The following is a 27363-nucleotide window of genomic DNA, read 5'->3' on the forward strand; positions in this document are numbered from 1 at the left end:
CACCAGTGTGCTCACGTGTACTTTTACAGATCTTAGTAACTTTCATTATAGCCACTGTTATTGAAGACGGTTGCAAAGGGATTTCCCCATTATGTTCTTTGATGCAAAGAAGCTTCTGGTAAAATGACAGCATCTGACTTCCTGAGTCAACCAGGATGAGTTAATAGTCGCGTTCTCGCGAGTGGAGGTTTGTGGAATCTGACCTTCTACGTGTTCAGATACACAAACACAGTCAAATACAATAGCTTTAATAAAAGACCTAGCCAACAGTTGCTAAATATAATAGCACTTGTTAGAGTGTGACTAAGTGTTGTTACTTACCGTATGTAGATATCAAATTAGACTAAAAGTAGCATTGTCTCCTTTGATCAATTTCATGATGTACTTTGTCCTCTGTGACAGCTGTTGTTCATAACTTTTAAGAATTGCACATCATAACTCAGCTCTCTGATACCTGATAGTTGTCCCTTTGGAGATGAAAGAATTTAGGCACAATCGAGCTTTCTAACATCAGGTGGAGAAAAGCATTGCACAGAAGATACTGCTGGGAAACTCCATAGAATTACTTTCCATTTCATCCTTTGGAATAAACTCAGAAATCATCTCTAGCCTGCCCAGTCCTAGACAATAGAAATGAATGTCATGGGAGGTCCCACAGACAGCTATGTTGCTTTCCAGCTCCTTGAACCAGTCTGGAGCTCCAACACCTACAGGAGTTGTACAGAAAATAGTGGCCCTATAACTGTGCTTTGTGGAGCTGGTTGCCAGCCCAAAGGATGGCACAATGCTAGTGCAGCCTGCAGTAAATAAATCAGAAATTCCATTAGAATTGACCAAATTGGTGGATCAAAGTTGCTGAGAGTGTCTGCCATTATTCAGTCACTTCCAAGAGTTTGTTCTGTGGTGGCCTTGGTTTCCACCAGTGCTTTCCTAGTTGACTCTTTTCTTTGGCAGATGGTTTTAGCAAACCTGCACTAACTTTCTTCTGGTTCAACTCTGTCTCAGTAAGTAGAGGAAGTTGTAGCAATACATTCTAAACATGAATACACCTATTCTGCAGCAGTTCAGTATAGAGAATGGAGTTTAGCTAGGTTTAGAGAGAGCAAGCAAAACTGTTCTGAAAGTTGCTGAATGCTTCTCATTCTTTGAAACCATTCCCTGAAGGCAAACTTCAGTAATTTGTAAAATAAGAAGGGGAGCAAAAATACATGAAGTACAGCATGTTTCTTGAAATGTTTCAATGCTTGTTGCTGGAGACACAATATCTACTGCTCTCTTTTTCAAAGTGCATGTCTGTAGATAGATTTCATCAAGACAGGGAAGCATTTATTGAAAATTAGCATAATTGTCAATTGCCCAACTGCACCAAACAGAGGTAGTGAGACTTTTGAACATGTGTAACTCTCCACACCCTCTGCTTCACCTTCTTGTGTCCTAACCACGGGCGCTTCTCTCCCTGGCAGAAGCAGCTTTCTGTCTTTATTTACTTTTTTTGTAGAAGCACCCTTCCCTTGCCCTCAGGATATCCTTGGGTCTGTATTGTGTAGGCTGTGCCTTTGTATTTGACCTGTCACGTCTGTGCCAGTTACAGATACACAAACGCTGGAAATGCCAGTCTGTGTGTGAGGTCTGTTTCCAGTTTACAGGGAGATGGATATGTTCCAGCTACTGTAAAACCTGTCATGCAGCTCATTTGTTTATAAATGAGTGAGCTGATGAGCTGCTTCGTAACGCGGCCCCTCCTGGGCAGAGCTCCCCTGTGCGCCATCACGCACCCAGAGGGAATCACCCCTGTGGACAAAGAGCCTCTGAAGGTAGCAGGTCTCTTCTGCTACACTACCTCTTGCCTTGGACCTCCACAGCACCCTGAATTCCAGCTGTGACTTCTGCTTGTTGTGGCCACTGTTAATTTAGAGTGGTTTAAAAGTAGCTTCAAGGACGGGACTTTTACAGAGGCTTCTGTAGCTGAGGGGAATAGGAACGTGGACACTGCAGTGTGTTTATATATATATCCTGCTCCTCTGAGCTGTACTCTCCAAGTCAGCACTAAATCCCTAGGGAGCCCTAGGGAGGCCTGGGGAGCAGGGATGTGGGTGCTAAGGGCCATTGCCCCTTGGGGCCTAGGGTGCTGAAATAGCCCTTTTTGTTAGCGGGAGGCCTTGGGATGCCAGCAGTGGCTTTCCACTGGCAGAGTAACCCTTGGTGTTAACAGCATTTGTGTGTTTGCGTCTTGCCTTGCTCTAGGCCCGCTCCCACCGCCTCCTCCCATAAGCAGGAACGGAAGCACTTCGAGGGCTTTGCCCAGCACTCCCCAGCTGCCCTCCCGGGCAGGGCTGGACAGCCAGAGAGGCGGAGCACGGCCTCCGCTCCCCCCCGACCGGCCGGGCTCGGCAGCGCCGCCGCCGCCACCGCCACCTTCGGCGGCTGTCAGAAACGGCTTCCAGGATGCAGGTGATGGTGAGCCATCCTCCCAGCTCTTTGCCCTCCATAGACACGGTATAGTGGCTTTTGGCCCTAATACCTCACAAAAGGTTTGGGATAGAGACTTTGTTTTTCTAGTGCCAACCTTTGATTTCGGACCAACAGAGGTGTCACTTGGGTCTCAATTGACCCCAGCAAGTAAGAACAGAATAAATATGCCATACACAGAGCAGAATTGCAAAGTCATCAATATAGTCTCCAAAATAACCCTTTGAAAAATACCCTGAAAAAAGGAAGGGGATTGTTCTAATATGAATTCAAACCACAGCTACACCGACACTTTGGAAGTCGGAACAAGTTAGATGACTCAAAGGCTGAAAGCTGAAAAACAGATGAGGGAAGAGATTGTCGGATCATTGCTGAAAATGTCAAGTATCTATTTCTGTTAGTGTTTATTAAAAAGATGAGGTCCAAGATTGCTGTGTTTTAAAGATTCGTCATGCTTTTCTTTTTAATTGTTTTCTATTTGCATAGAACAGATAAATCCTTTGGTTAATTACAGGAGGCCAAAATTGGTATTCCTGACATTTATAAGGTTAGAAAAAAGCAAACAGAAAATGAAACTATAGCTCATGCTTTTGAAACATCTTCACACATCAGGTAAGGCAGAAGGATCACAGGCATATTTCTTCCTACACAAGTGATTTGCAGGGTTCAGAACATGCAGCTTCTTTACACACTGGTTTCTGATTGCAACCATTGGAAGTAAACAGAGAAAAACTGGATCCAGCAAATAACCACATGTACAAATGCCAGGTAGAACTTACTCAGCTGTTCATTACATTATGCAGTAAAATACAGCAATATCTCAAGAAAGCTATGGTTGCAAAGTCCTGAAGCAAGTAAGTGAAGAAATTACAAAGTTTAAATTAGCCCACACTTTCTTCTTTAGGCTTTCAAAATCAGGTGCAGAACAGAGCTCTTGGATAATTTCCTATTATTTCAATGAAGAAACAGGTATGCTTGCTTTATTTAGAATTCTATAGACTCAGTAAGTACAGCAAAAGGGCCCCTGTAGTCTAAAGAGATACAGCTTCAAGTGATATATTTTTCCATTTTTGACACTAGTTATATACAGGAGTCTCTGTCATAAATTTTAGCATAATGGTTATTTTTCTTCTTCCAGTAAAAATATTAAGAGAGAAAAAACAGTGCTTATAGGAGTGTGCTTTTAATGATGCTTCTGAGCTTGGTATATCAATGACACTTGAATATTGAATTCTATACCAGGAACAAAATACTGTTCTGAAGTAGGAGAAACAAGGCAGTTCTGGTAGCACATATATATGTGTGTGTGTGTGTTAAAAAAAGTAGATCTGGAAGGGAGAGTAAGACTTATTTTAGTGGAATTATGGCTGTTTTCCCAATCTGTAGTTTTGCATTAAATTGGCAAAATAATCAGTTAAAGTTGATAGAAATTTTCATTCCCAAATTAACCTAAAGCATCATCTTCCCTGACTTCCTAAGAGAATGCTGCTTCAGTATGCAACTATGTAAGCATTTTGCAATTTAAAACATGCATTAAACATGATGTCAATGTCAATTGACTTTCCTAAGCTATGTCAGAAAACTGATGAGTAAATTGCATGGGATTTTTTTCAGATGAATGGGAAAGCAGATTTTCTTTTCATCCAATATCTGATTTGCCACCTCCAGAACCATATGTACCCATGAACAGAAGTTATCCCAGTAAACTAGCAAGAAATGACAGTAGAGGTAAGTTGGAATTTCAATGTATTGTCCTAAAACCAATGTGCATGGGGAAGAGTCTTGATGCTGAGGTTTCCAGACTTCTCAGGCTAACACTCTGGTCATCCTTCCTCACCACACAGGAAGAGCTAAATGCAAGTTCATAGGTACAAGCCCTCTAAAACTTTTTGAGTGGGGAATTGTTTGTTTTTTAAGTTGAAACGTGTACTGTAAGTGACCAACTCTGCCATTATAGTCAGCCCTTCTGCTCTAGGCAGCCAGAACCACAAAATCCCTCAGGACTTTCTCCTCATTTCCCATCTAAATTCATGCACAACTCATTTATTTTTGTGCCAGCATCATCCTTGAGTTTAGTTTTCCTCTCTTCTTGTGTGTTAAACTCTTGATGTTTTTTAAGACAACAGTTGTATCCTACTCTCAGTTTTTGTTTTGCTGGGCTGATTAAATCGGACATACTACGCTCTGCTTCCAAGCCATGTTCTCTGATCATCAGAGCTGCTTAGGTATACACTTCTGTTTGTTTTTGTCTTTTCCAATCACTGTTACATGCTGTTCCAGCTCAGGTTTCAAACATGTCTTCTATAGCAGCATGGATGTTTCCTATCTTTTTTAGTGGTATTTTGCCTGATCCAAGGATCAATTACTTCTTTCACAACCAGTGACATTGGTTGCTCATAGTTATCCTATAATCATCTGTATATGCAGGTGTTTCTCTCCTGTTTCCAGATGATGAAATTTTTGTTTGAAGCAGAGATTGCTGTTAGTCTCTGACAGTTTACTTTGCCCTGGTAGCTTTCATCCCATTTGTATTCGTCCACAAAGGAAGGCAAAGTAACATACACATTTTTTTTGTGTTTCCCTTTAGGAGTTTGATATGAAATTTTTCATATAGAGAAAACATTAAGAGCTTTGAAATTTACTGTGTATAGAGCTTGCCACTTCGTTGAGGTGTGCATGTATTGCAAGTAGCACTGAGAAGTTGTGTGTTCACATGAATCAGTAAGGCTAGCAAGAGCTATAAGTCTGTTTTAGGAAGGGGAAAATGGACCAAAATACATGTGCTTTCCAGGCATTAGGGATTCCAGCAGTAGTTAAAAATGTTATTTTACAGTGTTTGAAGTTCTGATGTTCTTTTATAAACTAACCAGAAACTCTACAAAGATTTTTTTTTTTTTTTTTTTCATGGCCAGGCATAAAAATTAGTAGATCTTCACCAGTTACTGAATTATTTGCTTGAATGTAAACCCCCCCTTCAAAAGACCGGGTATTCCAGGAGGAGTAACACAAGAAAACCTTCTTTCTCTTTTAGGTGGTTCTGTCCGAAAAGAAAGAGGTGCCCCCCCGCTCCCGCCTATACCAAGGTGAAATGGGTTCTGGCCCATCTTTGGGTGACATCTGTTCTCAAGTTTCCTTCGAGTCAGCTCTCCTGTCCCCATGACTGGAAAGTTGTCTGTCATGATTGATTCCACTTTTGGCTTGTCAGCTGGAACAAACTTCAGTCTCTATTACAGAAGTAATAGATGTGGCTTATGGACTATAGTTGCTCAAAGCTCTGAATTTTATTCGCTTAAACTGCAGGCATTTTGTGGACCCTACAGAACATACGTGCATCATGCTTACTGTGTCCAACCCTGTCCCCTGGAGAGCTCCGTGGGAGGTCTGGCTTTGAATTTGATTGAGCTTGAACAAAGCTGTTTCATTCACTTTGGGTACAGTAGCTGTATTATTTTAATGATAAAGTATTTGAGTTTAAAAAAACAGTTGCTGGGTAAAAAGTGTAGCCAAGAGTCCCCTGGATCCTTCTTTGCATGTCTAACTCAGCCTATCTGCTTCTGCAAGCCATAGACCTACTACATGGTGACAAAGAGTTCATCTTTAGCTTTTTCACTTCAACTTAGTCAAGCAAATCTTAAACAATACACAACACATCCTGCCTCAAGGATAGAGTATCCCTGGCCTTGTTTTGATCTGCAGAGAATCTTCCAAAGAAAAGCACAAGTGAAGAATTCATCAGCATAAAAATACATATATATTTTTAACCCTCTTTCCTATTTTTTTAATAGTGTTATGTGTTCTGTGACCTAATTCTCTCCTACTCTTCTGTGGACCAACCCACATCATGTCATCCATGCCTTGGATTACTGTAACATCCTCTGCCTGATACTGCATGTGAAGAGTCCTCAGAAAGTAGTCTGAGTGCAAAAGCAGCAATTATTGTAGTTGCAGGCTCCTCCTGTAAAGCATCACTAATGCCAGTGCTCCACAGACTGCTTTCCAGTTGTTTCATTGGTACAACTAAATGATGGGGTTTGATTTAAAAAGCTTCTTGGCACTTAGGTCACAAGTCTCAGAGAGCTTGTGTTTCACTTCCATTATGGTAGAGCAGCCGAGGTCAAAAATGTTCCTCAGTGAAAGCCCTTTGATGTTGTGGGGGGGGTCCGGGGTTTGTACATTCAAGCGGGAGCATCCAAAATTTGCTGTCTGCACTGGTTCAAGAGAAATGGAAAGATTTGTTCTTCTGAGTTGGCCATGAAGCTTGTTCTTTCAAACTTTGCTGAAAGAAGTCTCTACAGAGAGCTGCAAGGCTTACATTGATAGAAGAAAGAGTAAAGTATTCTAACACTGTGGCAAGTGGTTAATATGTTTCATGGCTTTTCAATTTTGTATGAGAAAAGAGCTCATTGTATGAGTGAATTTTACAAGTGGATCTAAGTACGTAAAAAATGCCTTTGGAAATTAGAGGGCGATTATAATTCTGGATTTGAAATATTGGTGAATGATAGTTCTTTGTTAATTGGACCTCTGAAAAATGTCCCCTCAGTCTCATCAGCAGTACATTTCTTCAGTGTTTTCCTTGGGATCCCTACCAAGCCTGTGTCAGCAGCTGTGCTTCACAGGGTGTTGCTCAAAAAAACCCAAAATAAAACATAGAAACTAGTCATGTAGGTTAAGAAAATATTTCTCTAGCATGGGAGATATCATCCTGGGTACACTCTGTGGCTAGAATGAGGTCAGTCCTTGAAAATCTAGGGAATTTAGCCAAAGAGAGTCTGAACCCTGCTGAAATGTCTGTGAATAGGGCTTTTTGCTCTGTCTGTGAGCAGGGAGGGGCAGATGCGCTTTCTGCCTGGCAGCCTGGACATCACATTGAAGGGGATGAGACTAGAGTTGGATTTGGCCAGATCAAATTTAGTTTGGTCTTTTCAGTGTTTGTTTACAAAATCTTGTTAGCTGTGACAGCATTTGATTATTTACTTGTTTTTTACATTTTTGTATCTAATGACCTATTTTTAGTTACTGTTTATGGTCTCGAACCTGCAATTGAATGCGCAGGCGCAGGGATGTATCTACATCCAGTTGCAGGATCGTGGCTGTAAGAGTGTCTTAAACAGATACTGGTGGGACCTCCCTGTGACAGGTGTACCTTGGGATCAAACCTGGCACAATGCTGAATTTGTATATGTATTTTATGGATGTCACTTAAAGTGCCTGTCTCTTTGGGATATTATTTTGTGAATAGAAGTCCAAATAAGATTTTTAGGCTAATAACTTAAAGGTTAAATTATTGTATTCTATTTTAAAACTGAAGCACTTAATACCTTTCTAAGGAACAATAGTTTGAATTTAAGAATACAATATTTTCAGTACCTTGACTTGCCAAATCCTTGTTAATATCCAAATAGCTATGCAGCCACAAAAAAAAAAAAAAACAACAACCCTCCAGAAATTATATCTTTTCTATAACTTACCTGCTTCCAACATAACTGTTATATTTTGGTAAGTTGATGAAAATGCTGCCCAATGTTCTTCCAATACTCTGTATCATTCAAAATATCCTGTATTTAGATCATTTCAGCAAGGTTTTCTGACCAGAAATCTGGACCACAACCAAAAACTTGGAAAACCAGCTTCAGTTAAAATGTGGTGTGTAAAAGGCCCCCAGTTAACAAGCCAAGAATCCTGAGCTGCTTAGGTTTTAGCAATTATTTTTTACTCTAGAAACCTCTTCAGAATAGATGTTTGGCATACATGTAAAATAGCTTCATACTGCAGAAAGGGGCATTTTTGTTCACACAACAACAGCATTTCCATTTATGTGTTTTGCTGTAAAAGTCCCTAGATATATTCCAGAACAATGCAGCATTTTATCATTCAATGTATTGCTTCATGTAGCTATTTACAATAGGATCAATATTAAAGTATTTATTTCACTATGAAGTGTTAAAAAAGAATAATACAAACCAGGTTGAATCAATGGTGCCTTATGACTTTTTTAGTCAACTTTTCTGTGTATCAATAGAAGAATTAATAGACATTGCTCTTCCAGGTCCTAACTAAATAGTGCCGATAGTAGCATTTTACAGTGTTTGAGCCAAGCCCTTCCGTTATTGTGTGCTCAGTCTGCTAACTCCAGGTGGAGCTCAGCATATGGAGAGGCCACTGGATCAGTGTGTAGGTGACGTGTAGGTGGGCACTGGTTGGCTTCACAATCAATTGCTGGTATTGCTCTCAAAATTCAGACCTGTCCCAAAGCCAGTGTCTGATGCTGCTGTCCACACAGCCCAGCTGACTTCACTCAGTGTAGTTGCATAGGTTACAGAAGTAAATTTGATTCACTGCTTGCATATAAGATTTGCTGGGTTTGTTTCAATGGCATTGTGTTATAAACCCTCACACCTCAACCTGTCTTCTTACGTTACCACTGAGGCTCACACTGCGTGACAGCAGCCATGGATGTTTGTTTTTGTTTAATTCAACTCCATAAATAAAATGAGAATAACTTTTGTACCATGTAAAAATAATTTCTCCTCTATATTTTTGGAAGAAAAGCACGTGTTATATTTGTTATGACTTTCTGCACCAGCCATTGGGAAAAGAGGTCACAGTGATGAATGTTTAGAGTTGTTAAAGGAAACGCAGCTTGTGATTCAGGAAGTGTATATTTCTGTAAATGAAATAAATAACTTGGCAAAGTTCTTGTTTAAAAGCCAGCATTTCCCAACACTAAAAGAATCATAAGGCTTGTTTTTTCTTTTCTGCAAGACAGCGATGTGAAAGAAGTTCCTTATATTGTCAGTTAAAAACTGGGCAGTAGTTTTTCCTTGCAGCATCAGCTGTTTGCATGACACTTGTAGATCTGTCTTGGAGCAGGGGATAAAGGAGCTAAACTGCTATCATGCATCACATGTATTGTAACACAACAATCTTCTGTAAAGAAGTATGGAAGTAGAAAGAGTACTTTTTGCCTTGGAGGTAAAGAATGGAGTTGAGCGATCAAACAGATTATTTTAAGCAGAATGTCAAATGATGAGAGACCTAGAGAGGGCCCCTTGGCCACAGGACACTGGAAAAGAGAAGATTGATTGCTTAAGGAAATAAAAACCAATTGGCTGAATGTTGTTACCAGTACTGCAGTAAAAAATATGGTATAAAATGTGCATTTTGGAGTTCCACATGGCAGTGGTGTGAACACCTTTGTCTCACAACTGGGTGCAACAACCTGTTACAGCGGTACATGGACTCCATGTAACACAGATTGTGTGAGCTTTCATCTTTCAAACAGTATTCATCAGAAAATAAGGAAAATCTCTCACCTAAGATACTCAGGAGCACTTTAGGTGCAAATTCATGGAATGGTTCTTCATGTACACTGGAAGAAAACAGGGATCTTGTAGTAAGATGGATGTGTTTGGACCATTCAGTTAAAATCTAAACTGGAGCATTGGCAAAGAGGGGAGGATTGGAATAACTCAGACAGAAGCAGGGCACATGTGTATGGTCTCAGTGAGTATGCAGCAGGTGGGTATGCAGATTTAAAAAGCAAAAATGGAAACCGCATGTCTTAAGGGAGTAACCTTTTATGTATGTTGCCATTTTGAAATACAGTTTGTCTGTGGTAAATATTCCTTAGTGTAAACTAATGCATGCAGAGGAAGACATCTAAATTTGGACTTCCAAAGCCACACAAGAGGGAGGGAAACATAAAACAGGCTGAGCAAAAAGTAACATTTCTATCAGATGCTTAAAGTTTGAGCTTTTTATAAAATATTAATCTAGTTCTGTGAATTTTTTTGCTTAACATTTATTTTGTAAGTGATTTTGTTCCTATTTTTCTGTCCTATACCAAATAAATTTTACTTTTATTTAATTGATGGTGCAGACTGTTACATTGAGGACAAACACAGTTACTTCTTCAATAAAAGCACATGATGGCTTTAGCAGGAGCATAGCAGTGAGCCTGGCAAGAGCTGGGATGAGCTGTTCCCCTCCTCTCCTGTCTGCCATTGGACAGCAGTAATTCTCAGAGGACTTCGGTCCTATATACAATGAAGGACATCTGCAGATAAGGAGAAATAATGAGTTTACTTTGGGATAAAGAATGACAGAAAACCAGTGGTTTGTGATGCTGTACTTGTAGGTGGCTGTTGGGTGAGCTGTGGCCATTGGCTTTTGGCAGGGCAAGCTAGGCACTTGCCATGGGAAGATGACATGGAAAATCACTCTAGTTAAGTGTAGATTTTTATTTGTTGTGTCTCCACTCACAAGGCAGAAAGCTGCCAGGGAATAAGAAACAAATGAAACCTTCCTTTTGTCTTTGGAGCCCTGTTCTCTATTATAGGTTTTAAGCTTTTCCGATAATTTGAAAGACCCTTTGATAAAAGTCCACAGGAGGTTCAAATTCAGGCTGCACTTTTAGCTTCTCCTCAGAATTAGGAGGGTCATTTAGAAAGCTAAAAAGCTCTGTACTATAACTCATCTATCTTGCAAAGAGTTAAGCATTAGGTTTACTGTCATGCAGGTTGTGGATCCTTTGACATCTGTGAGGACTGCTTGTTGACACCTTCATTTTACAGACTGACTGAGACAAAGACCACTCTCTTAGAAGACCACCAACCCTTGTGTAGCCTGCAGACCCAGCAATCCTGGTGCTATAGAAACAGAAACCATGATGGAGAGTGGGGGAAGCTGGTGAGCTGTAAAGGAGCTGGCTCAGTAGGCTAAGACCTTTGCAGATCGCAGTGGCAATAGCCTTGAATGAGAACACAGAGGTATGAATCTAATAATCAGCTAGTAGGACTGTCTATTGCATGTTTTACCAAAGAAATCATGCTATTTTCTGGTTTTCAAGAAATCAAATCACTTGCTTGGCTTCAGAAAGAGGGAACTGAGCTGAGCATTCTGTGACCTTGTCATAACCACAACATAGTCCTTTCTTCATTTAACTCAAGAAATGCTGTTGATTTAAAAGAAACCCATGGGCTACCCTGTAAAACAGTTCTGACTGCTCCCTGCAGTTGCAGGAAGGCTCATGTGTTGCACACAGCACACACATAAATGTGCAACTCCTTTGATCATGGTTCAGCAGTTTCCAATGACCTTCCTGCCTCCTATGCACAGGCTGCTCCCCTCTGCCCTCTCACCCAGTCTGACTCCATTTTACACTGAACATAGTAACTTAGTCCCAGCAAATGACTGATTTCAGAACTAAATATTGGCCCATACATCTCTGTAAAACACTTAATATATTATTTAGGTTAGCCAATGAAATGGATCATTGGCAATCAAGCTCTTAACCTATCTAAAGATTTCAACAGCAGTCCAGGTACTGAAACAATGCCGAGGAAAGCATGACTGGCGCAAAAGTATTTTGATTAAACATAGAGAATAAATTGGGTGGTTGCTGCTAACATTACCTTGTGTCCAATATCTGTCTACTGAACAACAACACCAGATGATCTCTTCTTTAATCCTAAAACATATTTGTGGCTTAAGATATATGACTTCAGCAAAAGCTACATTCAAAATGTAAAATAGCAATCTATCATGAAAGCTGTCTCTGTGATACTTCAGTAAAGCTTTTATCATTCCCATCATGTTTCTTCTCTGTTATTACCACTCTTCTTTTTCCTGCAGATAAAAAGTTTTTTCTTCAAGAATGCTGAGATTTAGCCTACATAAATACATTTCTCATTTTCAAAATGGGATTGTTATTGTTATTTATTTTCTCTTTTTTTTTTCCCCCCTTTTTTTTGCTAGCATACAGGAGATACCTCTGCCTAAGCGCCTCTAAGTTAAAGGTGGATAGACAGGGCTGTTGGTTGCTGTCCATCCTTTCTCCCTGCAAAACAGGAACTGGTGATCTCTCCCTGTAGTTGGGGCAGGGCTTTATCACTGTGCAATGCCCTTCCCAAAGGGGACCATTGGCTACCTTTTGCATGTGCCTGTGTGCAAAAAAATTTTGGCTCCAACCTGGTGTGAACACTACAATATAAGGCCTGTAACCAGTTCCCTTCTGAAAATGTTTTTGTATTCATGCAAAGATGGCTGTTTAAGCAGTGGGTGTTGGGTGTAACCCAACTTGAAGGAAGTATTCACGTATACAGGGATGTGAAAATGAGTCATTCCTATCCTTCTCCTTTCTAGCAGAAATTTTAGTAAATTCAGAGTTACTGGTGAGCCTTTGTGTGCCCTGTGGAGCAGCAGAGCCCCTGCATCTGAAGGCTGAGCACTACTGAGCCACGAGAGCCAAAGGCAGCTGAAGCAATCAGAGCACTTTGAAGAGAGCAAGGTAAAGGCTGTGGGTGAAAGTCCAGGCTGAAACCCCAGCCTCTGTCATAGGTATTTTGATACTGGAACTAGTGTACCTTGTAGATAACATCATTGTTCTGTTTGTGAGAGACTGCAGAGCCCATCAGTACTTTCTGTGCTGTCTCAAAACCAGCCCTCACTGCAAACTGCTGAAATCCTTCTTTTGAAGTTTTTTCCCCTCCTTAAAACAGAAACTTTCACTTCTGCTATTTGACCAGGAGCTTGGGTGCCTTATGAAACCTGAGAGCCTTTTTTTGAAAACATACAGATACATGATCCTTTCCTCTAAATACATACTTTCATCTCCTGAGCTGTGCCTGCAGGACTGCTGCTGTGCTTTCATCCAAGTGCCAGTCAACTGGGGGGCTGATGTGTTTTCTCAAGTTTATTGCTGATTTAGACACAATACCCTGCTGTGTGCTTTAAGAGAATTACCTTCTCTGCCAGAACCTTCATTCCTCCCTCTCTTATACGTATGGCCACTTGTGAGCAAGGGGAGGAATTGAAAATATATTTTTTAACTGGGAACGTGTCTAGTCCAAGTCCAAGCATGCATCAGAAAATGAGAAGCCTTGTGTGTTTGTTTGTTTTTAACCAAGCAGGTGGGCACAGGTGTGCTGCACCCCAGGCTGGCAGTTCCCTCCGTGCTGCAGTTGCTGCTGCCGGCGCGGCGTGGGGGAGCTCCCGGCCGCCGCCGCTCCGCTCCCGCGGCCGCGCGGTGTCGCCGTGGCCCCGCGGTGCCTCCCGCCCGTCCCGGCGGGAGACGGTCCCGGGCGGCCGCGGGACCTGGGCGCGGGGCAGCGGCAACGTTCAGCGCCTGCCACGGCGGGCACGGTCCGCGACTCGCCAGCCCTGCTCCTCGAGCCTAGCTACCCGCAGCTGTCCCTGGGTGGAACTACGTGATCTTTAAGCTCCCTTCAACCCAAACCGTTCTGTGCGGCTACGCACATTTCAGCATTTTAGGAATAAACGCGCTGTTTCACCGCAGCGATTTCACTCCAGATGCATCCGGCCTGACTCTTCATGCACTTACACAGTTCTTAGGCAAGTCAAATTCCAGTATTGGCATTAAAATGATGCAACAGAATAATACACCTGACTGCTCCATTGCAGTTCAACAGAAAGCAGCACGCTATTAGACCTAAATAAATCAAGTCTTTAGCTAATAATGTTTACCTGCAGCTGGAGAAGGAGCTAAGAATTAAAACAAAACACTTTTTAAAATTTAAAATGCCAAGTGGAAGTAACAGAGAGCTGTAAGGAAGCTACTCTGTTAACATTGCAGTCTTAAAATCAGTACTTACTCAAATAGTTAAGAAAAGAAGTTCTTTGTATTGTTGTTGGCCATTAATTTAAATGTAGTGACAAACTACTGAACATAATGAGGAAAAGGTACAGTAGCTTTCTGCTGGAGAATTCAGGAAGAGAGTTTGTTAATGCAGTCCTGTGACACAGTAGCACGAAGGATTTAGTGGGGTAGGTAGTAGTGGTGAAATGAATATGAAATAAATAAACAAAAAACGATTGGATTTCTATCACAAGAGGCAATGCACTTCAATCTATACATTTGATGGACAACATTTAAGCTGTATTTGTGTAAGTAATAAATAGTGGCTTGCAAAATGGTGGGATATGGTGTGACCACAAATAGAAACTTAGTATATGGAGAGACTTTATGGACATGTGGGTCACATTCTGAAAATATTTCCAAAGCTTTTAATGTGTGATACCAAAATAGGTTTTCTGGGTTGTTTGGGTTGGTTTGCTGGGGTTTTTTAAGGGGGGGTGTAATATATTTGGTGGTATTTCTTTGTTTGCTGAATAAGCAACAGCTGCAGCAGGTCACACACCAGAAGCAGTTTATTTAAGCATTGCAGCTTGCTTTAAAATGGTTTTCCTGAGCAAATCAGGATCTGCTAACTTGTGTGTAGCACTGATAACTCTCCTGGTTTTGTTTGGTTTTTTGGCTGGGGCTTTAGGTTTTTGGGGTTTTTGAGGATTCAGGCCAAATTTGAGAAGTCTTCCAGTGACTGAGCACTCAGAGTACTGAGAACACGTAAGTCATAAGCTGCCTATGCCAAAATGAGTGAATAGGTTTTCTTAGGTCAAGGAAGAGCTGTAACTCTTATGCCCTGTTCTTAATAATTTCACCACATACTGTTCGTGTGTTAGTATGTGAAAATACTATAATAGAAATATTATAAAAGTACTTAATATTTTAAGTGTCTACATACAGTAGGTACAGCTCTAATCATAATATGAGGCAAATGGACAAAACTTGATAATGATTTTCCAGATAAAGCATTTGTAATCTGTAAGTTAAAATAGTGATTTTTTTATTTGACTTTTACATATTTTTTCCCCAGTTGGATTGGTTAACTATGTAACTAATTTTTGAGTACTTGCATCTGAGTTTAGCACACTTACCTTCTTGCTGAGCCAAGTAAAATGTTGATGCCCTAGCATTAAGGATAGAATTTGTACGTTTAGGAGATCTCTTCAACTTTGCTTTGTCTCCCCTGAAAGCAATTTCAGAAAAAAACTTCTAGTGTTAAAATCACATGGGGTAATTTTGAACTTTATTTAATTCCATGTAATTTAATTTGAACTTTTCTTTATTTTTTGCTTTAGAGAGGTGAATTTCACCATGCACAATGTTTACTAGGCCTAATTTCTAGAGCAGTCTATTTCAACACACCTGAACATATATAATTATTGCTGAAGTCTTAGTTTGACTTTCTGCAATTTGTCTGTACGAGTTTCATGTATTTTCTTTTGGCAGATACAGTGTTTTGAAGACTATAATTGCACCTTCAGTTCTGTGGAATTGTCTCAGCCACAGAACAAAGTGGAAGTGAATGAGTGCAGTATGGTAAACATGGTTTCAAAACCAGCTTGGACATACACACTGTCTTACAAAAGATGCTATATGAAAAATACCAATTAAGTTCCCGTAACCAACGCAGATAATGAGGTGGACTACTGTGAAATTATAGATGAGCTGATAAATTGCTTTCTTAAGAAGGAAGATCTTTTACAAAAGTGTTTCAAGGTAACTGAGGCGAATGTAAACATCCAGTGCATCCCTCATCATTTCTGTGCTAACAAGCTTTAAGCTTATGAGTAACAGTATCTGGCATTCTCCTGATCTCTGTGTTATATTGCTTTAAGGACACTCAGAATTTCTTTCAGGTGTTGGATTTTTCTATCTAGGTCTCAGAAGTTTTAGAAATGCTTTTTGTTTGACACCACCCTCCAGAGACACAATCCAGGGGCCTGTTTCCTGTTTCCAGGTTAATTTTCCTCAGGTTTCCCTTGTTGCTTAACTGCCTCATCAACCACCTGTGTATTGTACACTACAGTTTATTTGTCAGTAACCATGTGAGTCAGTGTAAGTGACCAGACACATCTAGGTATTGATAAGCACTTCATGTTCTTCCTGCACGCCCTACGCACAACTCTAGGAGAGCAGACATCACAAACCAACAAACTTTCTGAACCCTGAACTACAGTTTTAGGTAACCAAAGTCAGACATACATTTTTGGATGGAGTCAGCTAAGAAAATTTAACAGAGGTTGAGCACGGGTCCCTGCCTCGTGCATTATATAATCCATTTACTTGTTAAGCAATGAGCAGTATGAAAAGGGTATTTTTTTTCAGTACTGGAGTTACAAAGCCACATTGTCTGTAGGTGTAAATCCAATGTTCATAAAATGTGTGGCTCATTGGCAATAACCAAGGAACACTGAGGAAGTATTTTTCCTGTGACTGATAAGGAGATTACCTAGGGAGTGCTAATGTCTCTATCCTTTGCTGCAATTACTGTGTTGGTAAGATACTTGGATTTTTCCATGCTGTTGAAAACTAGGTGTGCAGCTGTCTGGAAAATGCACTGATATTATACCTGTAAATTTCCAGACAGATTTCATCCTGATGCATTTGCTGACATTCTTCTTGTCTTCTCATATTCTGTATTTTTTTTTTTTTTGTCTATTCTTGGAAAAGGTATGTTTTTCTAATACCCTACAAGAAGGTTATTTAGAGAATTTTCCACATTTTTAATCAATAATGCTGTTTTGAAGCTCACCTGACACTTGCTACTGTAAGGCAAGGTTGTCTTTCAGTTATCACCACACCCTAACAATTTGACTACAACTTCTATGCTAGTTCTCTAGAAAAAAAATTAAAATCCAATTTTAGTATTTTCAGAAACAAACTGGAGAAATGTACTTGCTTACAGTAAATTCTTGAGTGCTTTTCTTCAGAATACCCCATCATTTCATGTTTTGCAACAAGTGCTTGAGTTTACCAGTGAATTAGCCTTTACACCTTGCTATGTTTACCAGTGAAGTAGCCTTCACACTGAGTACAAAGATACATTTGTGACTTCCCAGAAAACCCTTCCAAATTGGCTCAGTTGTATGCCTTTGTAAAATGTTTTTATGTGGTCACTGCCAGTTGTTGAAAGGGACATTGTCTGAAACCTGCTCTCACTGAGAGAGTGAACCTCTTGCAGTTCCTGTGTGGGCCCAGCCTGCACACGTGTAATTGTGGCAGGGAAATGAGTATGATGAAAGCTACAGGATGACTCATATAATGGTTGCTCCAGATGCTTTTCATTGGTTAAGCTGCTGCCCAGATCAAAAAGGAGAAATTGTCTCCCATATCATCTATTGACTACTTTGGTGGCACATAAGTGCATGGAAACATCCAATTTGAGTGAAAAACAACAAAAATCAAGGGCAGGAGTAGTTAATGATTATACAATGTTTGTGTCATGTTAAGGGAATGCTCAAGAGGATTGAATTAAAATTTGGGGGACAACTTTCAGCTTTGTGTTTGTTGAGTGGCTTTTGGAAAGCTTGGCTTTGCAGTGGCAGCAACTGTGTTTTGTGATCCACAGTTCAACTGCCAAAGCTGAGTTGCCAGTGGTAGAGGGTAGCTGTGATCAACAGCTAATGGACTCTATAAACCTGTCCTCCCAGGAGTTTGTATACAAAAAGCTTCCCTTTCCCATGCATTAGTCACACGTTATAGCTGTGGGTATAGTTATGTTTGGGGGTTTAATTAATGCATGGGGGCTTTTTGATACTTCTGTGGTTGGGTGAAACTCCATAAGAATTGATGTCCATGGCTGTCACCCTTAGTTTACAGAGATCTTAAAGGAAAAATAAATTAAACTCTATAATAAAGGCAGGATGTTGGAACAGAAAGATGCTCCATGGAACACAAGGGGATGTTCCAGGCCAGAAAACATGTGGCTCAAAGAAAATGGCTATGGAGCTTTGATTAAGTGTTGAGGGAACAGAGAGGAGGTGTCAAACAGTGAGAAAATACTGCTGTTCTGGGAAGCAGAACTTTGTATGGTCTTTGGATATGGTCAGGAGTATCCTGTGTGCTGAATACTGCATTAGAAAGATTTCTTGACTTCAACACTAAGTTATCATTGCTAATTATCCAGACTGAAGAAAGCCAGAAAACCATGTTCCTAACATTTCCCAGCCAAGTGGAGAACTGGTCCTGTAATCTGGTTCTTGAGTTATTCACAGTGTTGTTCTGGTGGTACAGTCTGGTTAATAATGATTTAATGTTTCTTAACAGGGCAAGATAAGACCCTAGTGTTCTTCTCTGTTCATCTCAGAAGAGGCTGCATGTCAATGAGAGATAGTTGCTAGGCTGCTTATAATATGCTTAAAAAGATTGAAATCTGCAAGAGGAAATATGCTATATTAAGTCCAATTTATATACTTTTGCTTCATTTATTTAGACAGCAGCTATAATAATTTTATTGCATTTTTTCACATGCCTTTGATACTACATTTTCATTCTTTCAAGTATTTTACTTTTTCAGGGTTTTGAGGTTCTTTACTATGTACTTTTTTGAGTATTACACTTCTAATTTGTCTGTGTTCCCCAAAAGAAGACACAAGACTCAGGTCAAGTGTGTTTACATGATTTAGCACACTGTGTATGCCAGAGCTGGGGTGGAAACAGCTCTGTCCTGTTACTGCTGATCCCTTGGGATATCAGGCTGGTGGTTGTTGGTATCAATAGCAGTCAATGAGCAGCCTGTCCAGCCAAATGTATGCTCGTTTCAAACAGCTGAAGGATTCTTGTATTTTAAATACTTTATTAAATGCTAAATCACTAATTATCTTTCCAAAGGGAAAAAATGCATTCAAGAGCAGGGAAAGCATACATTTTTACCGAGAGTTCTTAGTATGGTCCGATATACCTCCCTTGTTACTCCCCAAAGCATGTCCCTCTAAGGTGTCATTTCTATAGGAAAGAATGAACGACAGAAAGCCAAAAAAATCAGAAAGGTCTTATTAGACTGTATTTCCAAAACCAAATCCCAATCAGTCTGAAAGTGCTCTTTGTCAGGTGCCAAACAGAGAAACTTCAAGAATGAAAAAATTAACAAAAGAGTGTTCTTTACTAGTGTTTGCATCAAAACAAAATCTCACCCTAACTTTACCAGTGGGTGAGTGTTACCCAACAGGCTGCACCACCTTCCAGCAGTAAACATACATAATAAACCCTGGCACAGCTTTGGAATAATCCCTTGCTGATCTTTTGCTTGGGCTGGGTTGGCCTAGAGTTGGGACAGGATGTAGGCAGGAATGAGAGGCAGTGAGGTGTCAGCCACTGACACTGCTGCTTCATGTCAGGTTCTAGTAAGTGTATACACTTCTAGTGCAGAAAGTTAAAATTTAAGCATCAGTATCTTTAAATTAAATTTAAAGCAGGCATATGATATCAACAGGGCAGTACCTTCTAAAAGTTTCTAACAGCCATGCTTATCCTCACAAGTTTCTGTCCCTGTTTGCATTCTTTACAGGATTTTCTTAACTGGACTCCCATTTAATTTCCTTAAGTGTTATTTCTGTTATATTGCTGCCCTTGTTATATAAGTTTCTGGTAAGCATTTCAACAGTAGACCTTGTGAACAGAACTGACTATGGAAAAAATTCTTATCTGACACAACGCTTCATAAGTTGTCAATCACATACTTCTTTTTTGGATGAGATAATTCTCCATTCTGTTTTGGTCTTTTCTGGTGTTACCTGAAAGGGAAAGAGGTTTTGGGGTTTGTTTGTTTGTTTGTTTGCTTCCTGGAAGTTCCTTGGAAGTTTTTTTTTTTTAGTACTTTTGGAAGCTTGGAATGGGAAGCTACTGAGCACACAGACTGGTCGACATTGCACCAGTCGGGAAAACTGCCTTACTCCCAGTGGGCCACCTATTGCCACTACTTAACAAGTAAGGCAAGCTGGTTTGAGTCTGATCAGGAGGGGAGACTAAGATACCCTGAATTCACACGTGCTGTCTTTGCAGCAGCAGTATCTGTCTTGGTTCTTAGGAAAAGGGCAGCTGGAACTGCTGTGCCCTCAATTGCATTACAAAGGGAAAACGTTGAGAAAGCTGTGTCCTCGTTTTCTGCAAGAGAATCTTTGGTCATTACCAGTTTTTCGTTTTTATTGGGGAAATTACTGAATGGCCGAATCTGTTGAACCGATGGCACGTGGAAAAGATACGGGGTTTTATTTCTAAGCGCTCTGACTGCTAGGGAAAGTTGGAGTGGGTGTAGGAGGTTCGGGGACAGGCTGCTGCCGGGAGCCAGCGCCGCTATCGGGCCCGCCGAGCTTGCAGGTGACGCTGGCTCGGGCCGATAACGGGGGTGACCCTGCCCGGCCTCCCGCCCCGCGGGGCGCAGCTGGCGGCAGCCGCGAGGGGCGCCCCGGGAGCGGCCGGAGCTCGTTTCGCTCTCGTACTCCAGGGGAGGCGGCTCCCGAGCGCGGGGGAACCCCTCGGGGCCGAGGCGGCGGCGGAGACCCGCCGCGCCCCGGCCGCCCCCCGCGCGGCGGCCGCCGAGCCGCCATCTTGCGGCTGCTCCCTCCCCCGCCCGCGCCGCCGCGCAGCCCCGGCCTGCCCGGGGGCCGCCCGCAGCCCGCCCGCCCGGGGCGCTCAGCCGCCCGCGGGAGCGGGGCTGTCGCTGGCGGGGCGGGCCGGGGCGGGCCAGACCTCCCCTCCTTGGCCTCGGTACCGGCGGCCTCGGCCTTAGAGGGGTTCTCAGTTTGGCAGAGCACAAGCCCTCTCCACGCACCCCTGTGCGGAGGCGCCTACCGAAAGCTAAGTAGGTAAGCTGCCCGCTCATTTCCCCGGCTTCTGGCGCTGTTTTCTACTGAGGCAGCTGTCACGCAGGGCAGTGCTGCTGGCTTTTTATCTTTGACTGAAAATGCTGTGCGCTCCTAGCTGGGGTGACCGTGGGAAGGAGAGCAGTGATGGGCCGGGAAGGGGCAGGCGAGAGGCGTTGGTTTTGTTGTAGCTCTCTGGCTGCAAGTCTCAAAGGATTTTACATCCCAATTTGGCAAATGGTGCAAGTGAGGAGCTTTTTAAAGGGTGCTGGCAAGAAAATGTTATCTACCTTTTGAAAAATGTTTTGCTGTTTACTTCAGAAGTATGTATCTATTTGTTGACAAGGCCAAAGATCAGCCTAAGTGAGAATTAAGGGGAGGTATGTTTTTCATTCATTTTCTGAGTTGACATTCGGTGCCGCTGGCAGCTGTTGCTTCATTTGGTCTTGTCTGAGCTCCTGCACTGCCAAAGGTTTATGGAGCTTGAAGTGTTGCTGTGTGAGCTGTGCCAGTTGTGTGCTCAGGGCAGGCCTCAGCTTCCCCAGGTGTCCAGGGCATGCAGCTTCCCCGGCTGCTCCACAGCCAGGGGCTTTCTTGGAATGGCATCGTTGGAGAAGGATGGCAAAGGAAATGTGATCTTGAAAAACAACTGCTCAGACACACATAAGGTGTGTGATGTTTCCTGCGGCATTGCCTAGGTTTCCAGATACAGGTGGCCCATTTCTTGTGCTAATTGCTGTTGCGATATTGTTCTCTCTCTGTTTTCTTAGCCCAGTAAAGAAAAAAGTAAAAATTGTGGTTAACTTGCAAAAATAGGAACTGCAGTAATCACTTCTTCCCACTTACTTTTATCATTTTATCTCCCTGAAGTTGCTTCCTCTTTGACTTACTTCACAAATTTTTACATGAAAATGCATGTAGTATACACTTATTTTAGCTGAGAACAGGGTAGTAGAGCTGCTATGAGCAGTAACTCTTCCTACCCCAATTCCATTTTAGTCTTCCTGAGTAAAATAATGTGTCATCCTTACATTAAAGTAGGAGAGTTTCTGCATTGCATTAAAGTAGGTCAATGTTGTGGGTTATAATTTATGAGCAATGTGCATGGTCTTGCCAGTGTCACCATATTATCCTGAGAGTGATTATCAGTTGACAGCTTAAGAGCGAGAGACCAGAGGGGAGGTGTACATTGAAGTTATCTCTTTTATTCACTCATGCTGTCTTTGACTTTCATTAGAAAAAGAAGATGAAAGGGATTTTCTCCTTCCTTTGGTGAAGGAGACAATTTCGCTATTTCTGTACTTGGAGAGGAACCGGATATTGTTTAACTCACAGCTGCTGGAGAATTGAGTTTCTGGTCTGGTGAATTTTAAGACTTTTCTCTTGTAGGTTGTCAATATTTGTAATGTTTCACGGGGAGTTTAAACTGCACTTTTTACTTGCTCTGTGTCTATTGTTGGTCTTCATACAAGGCTTCCTCTCGTGCAAGCTGACAGTCTGGCTGCAAGCAGCTATGCTTGGCACAGTCGACAGCAGAAAAGGCAGCATTATTCCTAAAAGCTGTGTCTGTATTGGCCTCCAGTTCCCAAAAATGCAGTTGTGGCTGGGTTCTCAAGGATTCAAATCTCAATCCTCAAGCCCTGAAGGGATAACTACAAATCGTATGTTCTATGGAGTCAAAGCGAAGTGCTTTTCCTTGCAACTGTATTATATTTCCTTATTTTAGTGTAATTTGTCTGGTTAGTTTGCTACATCCACTATAAGAACAAGCTAATTTCTGTGTAGAATATATCAGGTTTTGGGTTTGCATGAGATCATTACCTCTGATTTCTTTAAGAACTGTGAATTGAAAATAATTTCACTCTTGTGAGACGCTAGTTTGGGGTAAGCCTGAGGTGGAACAAGGCTGTATAGTAAATCTGTGATTAGTCATTACATAATCTCACAATAGTTATATAAATGTCTGTATCCTATAGAGCAAAAAGTGCTGAGGTGTACTCACTGTGTTAAGCAGAACGCAAAAGCTTGCATTTCTGGAAAACACTTCTCGGCAATAGATACTCTGTGTTAAATATGAAGGGTTTGGCATGTGCATGTCTCTCGAGCTGAAGAGATGATTCACTCTCAAAGCCCTCTGAGGAGTGCCAGTAGCAGCTTTTACTGTAATGGAGTTCTTCTCTTTGAAACTCATGTGGTTTACCAAAAATTTGTCTTGTATGACTTGACAGGGTCCCTTGAAATGAAGTTGAAGGAAGGCTGCAGGAATCTATCTGTCTGTCTGTCTCTTACAAAAGATGGTTTGGGATGTGTGGGTGTGTATCCATGTCAGTTTTGATCTAGTGAGGAAGATAGGGGATTTAGTATGTGCTGTTGACTGATACAACATAAGAGTCAGTCATATCTGTTTAAGTCCTGAATTATGAAATGGGGATAAGAGCACTTCTATATTTTGTAGCAATTTTGTGAGGAGAAATGCTTATTTTAATCATAATCATTTCAGAAGAAAGAGAGGCTTGTCATTAGCCTTGAATAGGAAGGCACAGGTGAAGGAATGCTAGAATTTAGGGATAGATACAGTTGGAATACTCTCCCACTACACATCAAATGTTGTATTTGCTTAAAAAAGTTTCAGCTGTATCTTATTGCTGAAAGAGAGCAGGTTGAACACATTACACTGCTGGGAGCCTTATCTCTATGCTGTGCTGTAAGCTTGGAGAATTTGACATGGAGCTGTGCTGAAAACCTGTTTTTTACCTTGCATCTAGTGTAGAATGTGGCTGATTTCTTTCAAGGATTAGTGTCTCTGATTCTCTTTTGGACATTTTGCAAATTCCAACAACATCCTTAAGTCTTTTAGTAGAAGAAGTGCTTTGTTGTTTGCTTCATTTCCTGCAAGTTTTCCCATTTTTCTGTAGCAAATAATACTTTGAGCTCCTAGTCTAAATAAATCTAAGCTAATTTATCATCTATAATATAAGAAAGTACAGCCTTTAAATTAAGCTTTACTTGGAGTGAGACTCATTTTCCTTGGGAGAAGGGATAGCCAAGGCTACTGGACAGATTTGGATGATGCAGCAGCTCAGTCCAGATGAATTACCACAGCATCATAGAAGTGCTTACCAAAAGCCTCAGGCATAAATAAAAGTCATGAGTCAAAGAGTTGAAGCTTGTGAATATGTATATGCTGGATGCCAGGGTGAGAAATAGACCTTACAAGACCTCACCTTTGCACTGACTTGATTTACTTGCTTATTTACCTGGCTGCTGTGTTCTGTGTTCCTTGTGGATAGGATACAAAGAGGCTGGGAAGACTCTTAAAACAGTTGTTAATTTGCACAGATTGTACTGTACAAAGCATTGTTTGGGACTTGGCAATTTTGGCTTTACCACTGATACCTTGAATAGCTTAGGGGAAATCAGTTCACCTTTGCCTTAGTTTTTATCCCTACAAAGTGAGGTAAGTCATCTTGAGTTCCTAAACAAAATACTTCAGGATTTAGTCATGTCAGAACTTTATGTGCAGAGTTACCTGATGGACTGCACAGGTTTCAGAGCTATATTGCCAAAGCCATATCTGTTTCTGGCAGGACCTTGCTATTGACCAATGAATATTTGTGTTTGATGTCCACTCTCTTCATCTGATTTGCAGACTTGATATGTCTGCTTGCATATAGAACCTGCGGTGTTGTAATCAGCCCTTTCGAAGGGAATTGCTGCTAACAAGTGAGGAACGGGGCTCAGCAGATATTTCTGTTGTACATAAATGCTTCATGCATGCTTAAATTTCACTGCTACAGACCTAAAGAATTGTATGTAGAAATATGGGTCAGCTCTAAGCACAATGAATTAGATCATTGGCTGCTGTCATGTGTGGATTCTTTGCTAGCTGAAAAGTGTATCATTAGCACATGATATTGAAATGTTGGGAGAGGTCAAAGTTGCACAAAGCAAGGTACAAACTTCAAGGGTTGATATGATAATTTAAACTCTAAATTTTTCTGGAAGGTAGAGAGGACCTTGCCAAATGTTTTTGTACCAGAGTGGAGAAGCTTTGATTCTTCATCAAATTTATCTTGCTTTCCTGGTGCTCAGTTCTTGTAAGAGCTATTCCTGTTGTCCATTCTGTAGTAATTTAAGAGGGCTTAAGCTTGTACTTAAAGGAATGAAGTTAATAAATGTACTTTTGTTCCTTTTACAGATGAGATCATTTCACACTCTTCTTTTGGAAGAGGTGGTCAGAGGAAATGGATAGCTATTCAGACTTCACTGCAAAGAACCTCTCATCTTCAGCTAATATGTCTCTTTCTTTGCCTGGACAAGCTGGACTCAATACCACCGGCAGTCCCCCTTCTATGTCAATAAGCAGGCTTTTCCCAGCCCTGCTGGAATGCTTTGGAATAATTCTTTGTGGCTACATAGCTGGAAGAGCCAACATTATCACATCAACTCAGGCCAAAGGACTGGGAAATTTTGTGTCCCGTTTTGCACTCCCGGCTTTACTGTTCAAAAACATGGTGGTACTTAATTTTTCTAATGTGAATTGGTCCTTCCTGTACAGTGTTTTAGTTGCCAAAGCTGCTGTGTTTTTTTTAGTCTGTGTTTTAACATTGTTAGTAGCCAGTCCTGAGAACCGATTTAGCAAAGCAGGTTTGTTCCCTATTTTTGCTACACAAAGCAATGACTTTGCTCTGGGATATCCAATAGGTAAGTATGTTTTCTTCTTTACAATTAATTGTCTAATAATCACTGTTCTAGATATGTTTGCTTTTATATTTCCATAATTTGAAATTGACTTCTGAATTGAAGTTCCATGCAATTGAAATAATTTCTGAAGTGCCTCTCAAATTCTCTTTGAGACTACTACTCATCATGTAGGAAAGGTTAAAACTGAAAAAAGAGAGCAAGTTGGTTCTAGGAAAGCAAAAAGCAAGATGCTTGATTACAGAATTGAAAATACAATTACAAAGGAAAGGTCAAATATGCAATTCCAGATTGTATGTAACAAGTAGATCCATATTTTGGATTACTTTAGGAGTTAACAGTATCTTTCTCCTTATTCCAAGGCAGCATGTTTAGGAGAATCCTCAATCTTTCTTATTCTCTTCAAATTTGCTTGATATGTATAAAATTTAGACAAATGCAATTGCATACTTTTTTTTTTTAGATTAAAATACTGTGTTTCCGTCAGTTGCATCTCCTGAGATTTATTCCTCTTGAAAGAAATCAGAAGTATGCCACAAATGGGGCTGTGAGAATTATATCTTTGTTTGTTGGTATGCATTTTAGATGCCAATTAGAGTTTCTCTTTTTTTTTTTTTTATATGTATTTTGGGGATCTCTGAATGTATTTCCATTGTATCCTGGTTAAAACATTCTTTCCACTTTTCCTTTCTTGTAAGACTGCGTATTTCTTCAGGTGCTTCATGATTGATAAGATAAGATTTATATTTTTTCTATGTGTGATCTTGACAAAATCTACACCATTTAGAGCTTTACTGGAATAGTTACTGCAACAGAAACATTGTAGGCTCTTGAGGTTTATTTCCTCTTGTCCTTTCCCTTCTCCCATCCCCAAACTTTCACTGGTGTTGGGATCATGCTGTCACCTGTGCAAACTTTTTACTATTAGTAAAATATTACCCAAGCTTCCCTGAAGTTTTTGCAGGACTGGTCAACAAAGAATGCCTTGCTGTTTTTTATGTGGTAGAGGTAGTGTTTTGAACAAAGCCTGATCTTTTAATGAAAATATATTTTTAAATGCTGTAGCAGTGGAAATTTGTAAAGGAAAAAAATCAATATTGACAAATTGTGCACTAAACCAACACTATTTAAAAAGGCATTTTGAACTCTTAATAATTCCTGAGTCTTCATCCCATGTAATTTCTTTAATACATTACTATTATTATTTATTATTTCTTTACTATGCTCTTTTTTTGCTGTTTGAAAAGATTTGCACCTAGCAAAATCAAAATGCAGGTCAGATTTTTGAAGCTTATCACTTTTTTTCTAGTAACATGGTTATGATAGTTCTAGATTAAAAAATGATGTTGGGGTGAAAAAGAACCAATTGGCAGAGAGGTTTGTTAGCACACCCCTGGTGTAGTCAGAATTACTATGATAGAAAGCTTTGGGGTTTTTAATTACAGAGTAATAATGATACAAGTCTGACAAACAGACTCAGGTATTCTCTAGAGCTTGTGTTAAAGCACAGGTGTAGCAAAGGTGCTGTGTGGATGACAGTCACTGTGACTTTAGTTATACTCATTGTGTTAACAACTAGTGTGTGATTTATATGTACTTCTGAGCAGCTGGGACATGGAAAATTGATTTTTAAAACAATTAAATTATCTTCGATTTCAGTTTTTTGTTATGATCAGCAAGCAGGCACCGTGATTTAAATAAAAAGAAAGCTTTTCATCAGTGACAGAAGTTGTGGATTATTTTTAC

The 27363-nt window shown here is 40.7% G+C and overlaps 2 protein-coding genes across 8 annotated transcripts in view; both read left to right on the forward strand.

Annotated features, from left to right (window-relative positions):
* WIPF1 (WAS/WASL interacting protein family member 1) overlaps nt 1-10339 on the forward strand; it is a 55703-nt gene extending 45364 nt beyond the window's left edge. The window contains 3 exon segments of the mRNA XM_053981731.1: nt 2245-2457; nt 4084-4197; nt 5501-10339. Coding sequence (XP_053837706.1) covers nt 2245-2457; nt 4084-4197; nt 5501-5556 — 383 coding nt within the window. The 3' untranslated portion in view covers nt 5557-10339.
* The window catches only part of GPR155 (G protein-coupled receptor 155), a 43109-nt gene continuing 19859 nt past the window's right edge, over nt 4114-27363 (forward strand). For 3 of the 7 annotated variants that reach the window (XM_053981724.1, XM_053981729.1, XM_053981730.1), the window contains exons 1-2: nt 20775-20919; nt 25115-25620. In XM_053981724.1, the coding sequence (XP_053837699.1) occupies nt 25161-25620 (460 nt within the window). In that variant the 5' untranslated portion in view covers nt 20775-20919; nt 25115-25160. Of the gene's footprint in view, nt 4198-20774; nt 20920-21128; nt 21297-21566; nt 21585-25114; nt 25621-27363 lie in introns of those variants that run through there. The other 4 variants (XM_053981725.1, XM_053981726.1, XM_053981727.1 and 1 more) reach the window with 4 other exon arrangements.

The sequence above is a fragment of the Vidua macroura genome, chromosome 7 (assembly GCF_024509145.1).
Source record: "Vidua macroura isolate BioBank_ID:100142 chromosome 7, ASM2450914v1, whole genome shotgun sequence".
In the NCBI taxonomy this organism is placed as follows: domain Eukaryota; kingdom Metazoa; phylum Chordata; class Aves; order Passeriformes; family Viduidae; genus Vidua; species Vidua macroura.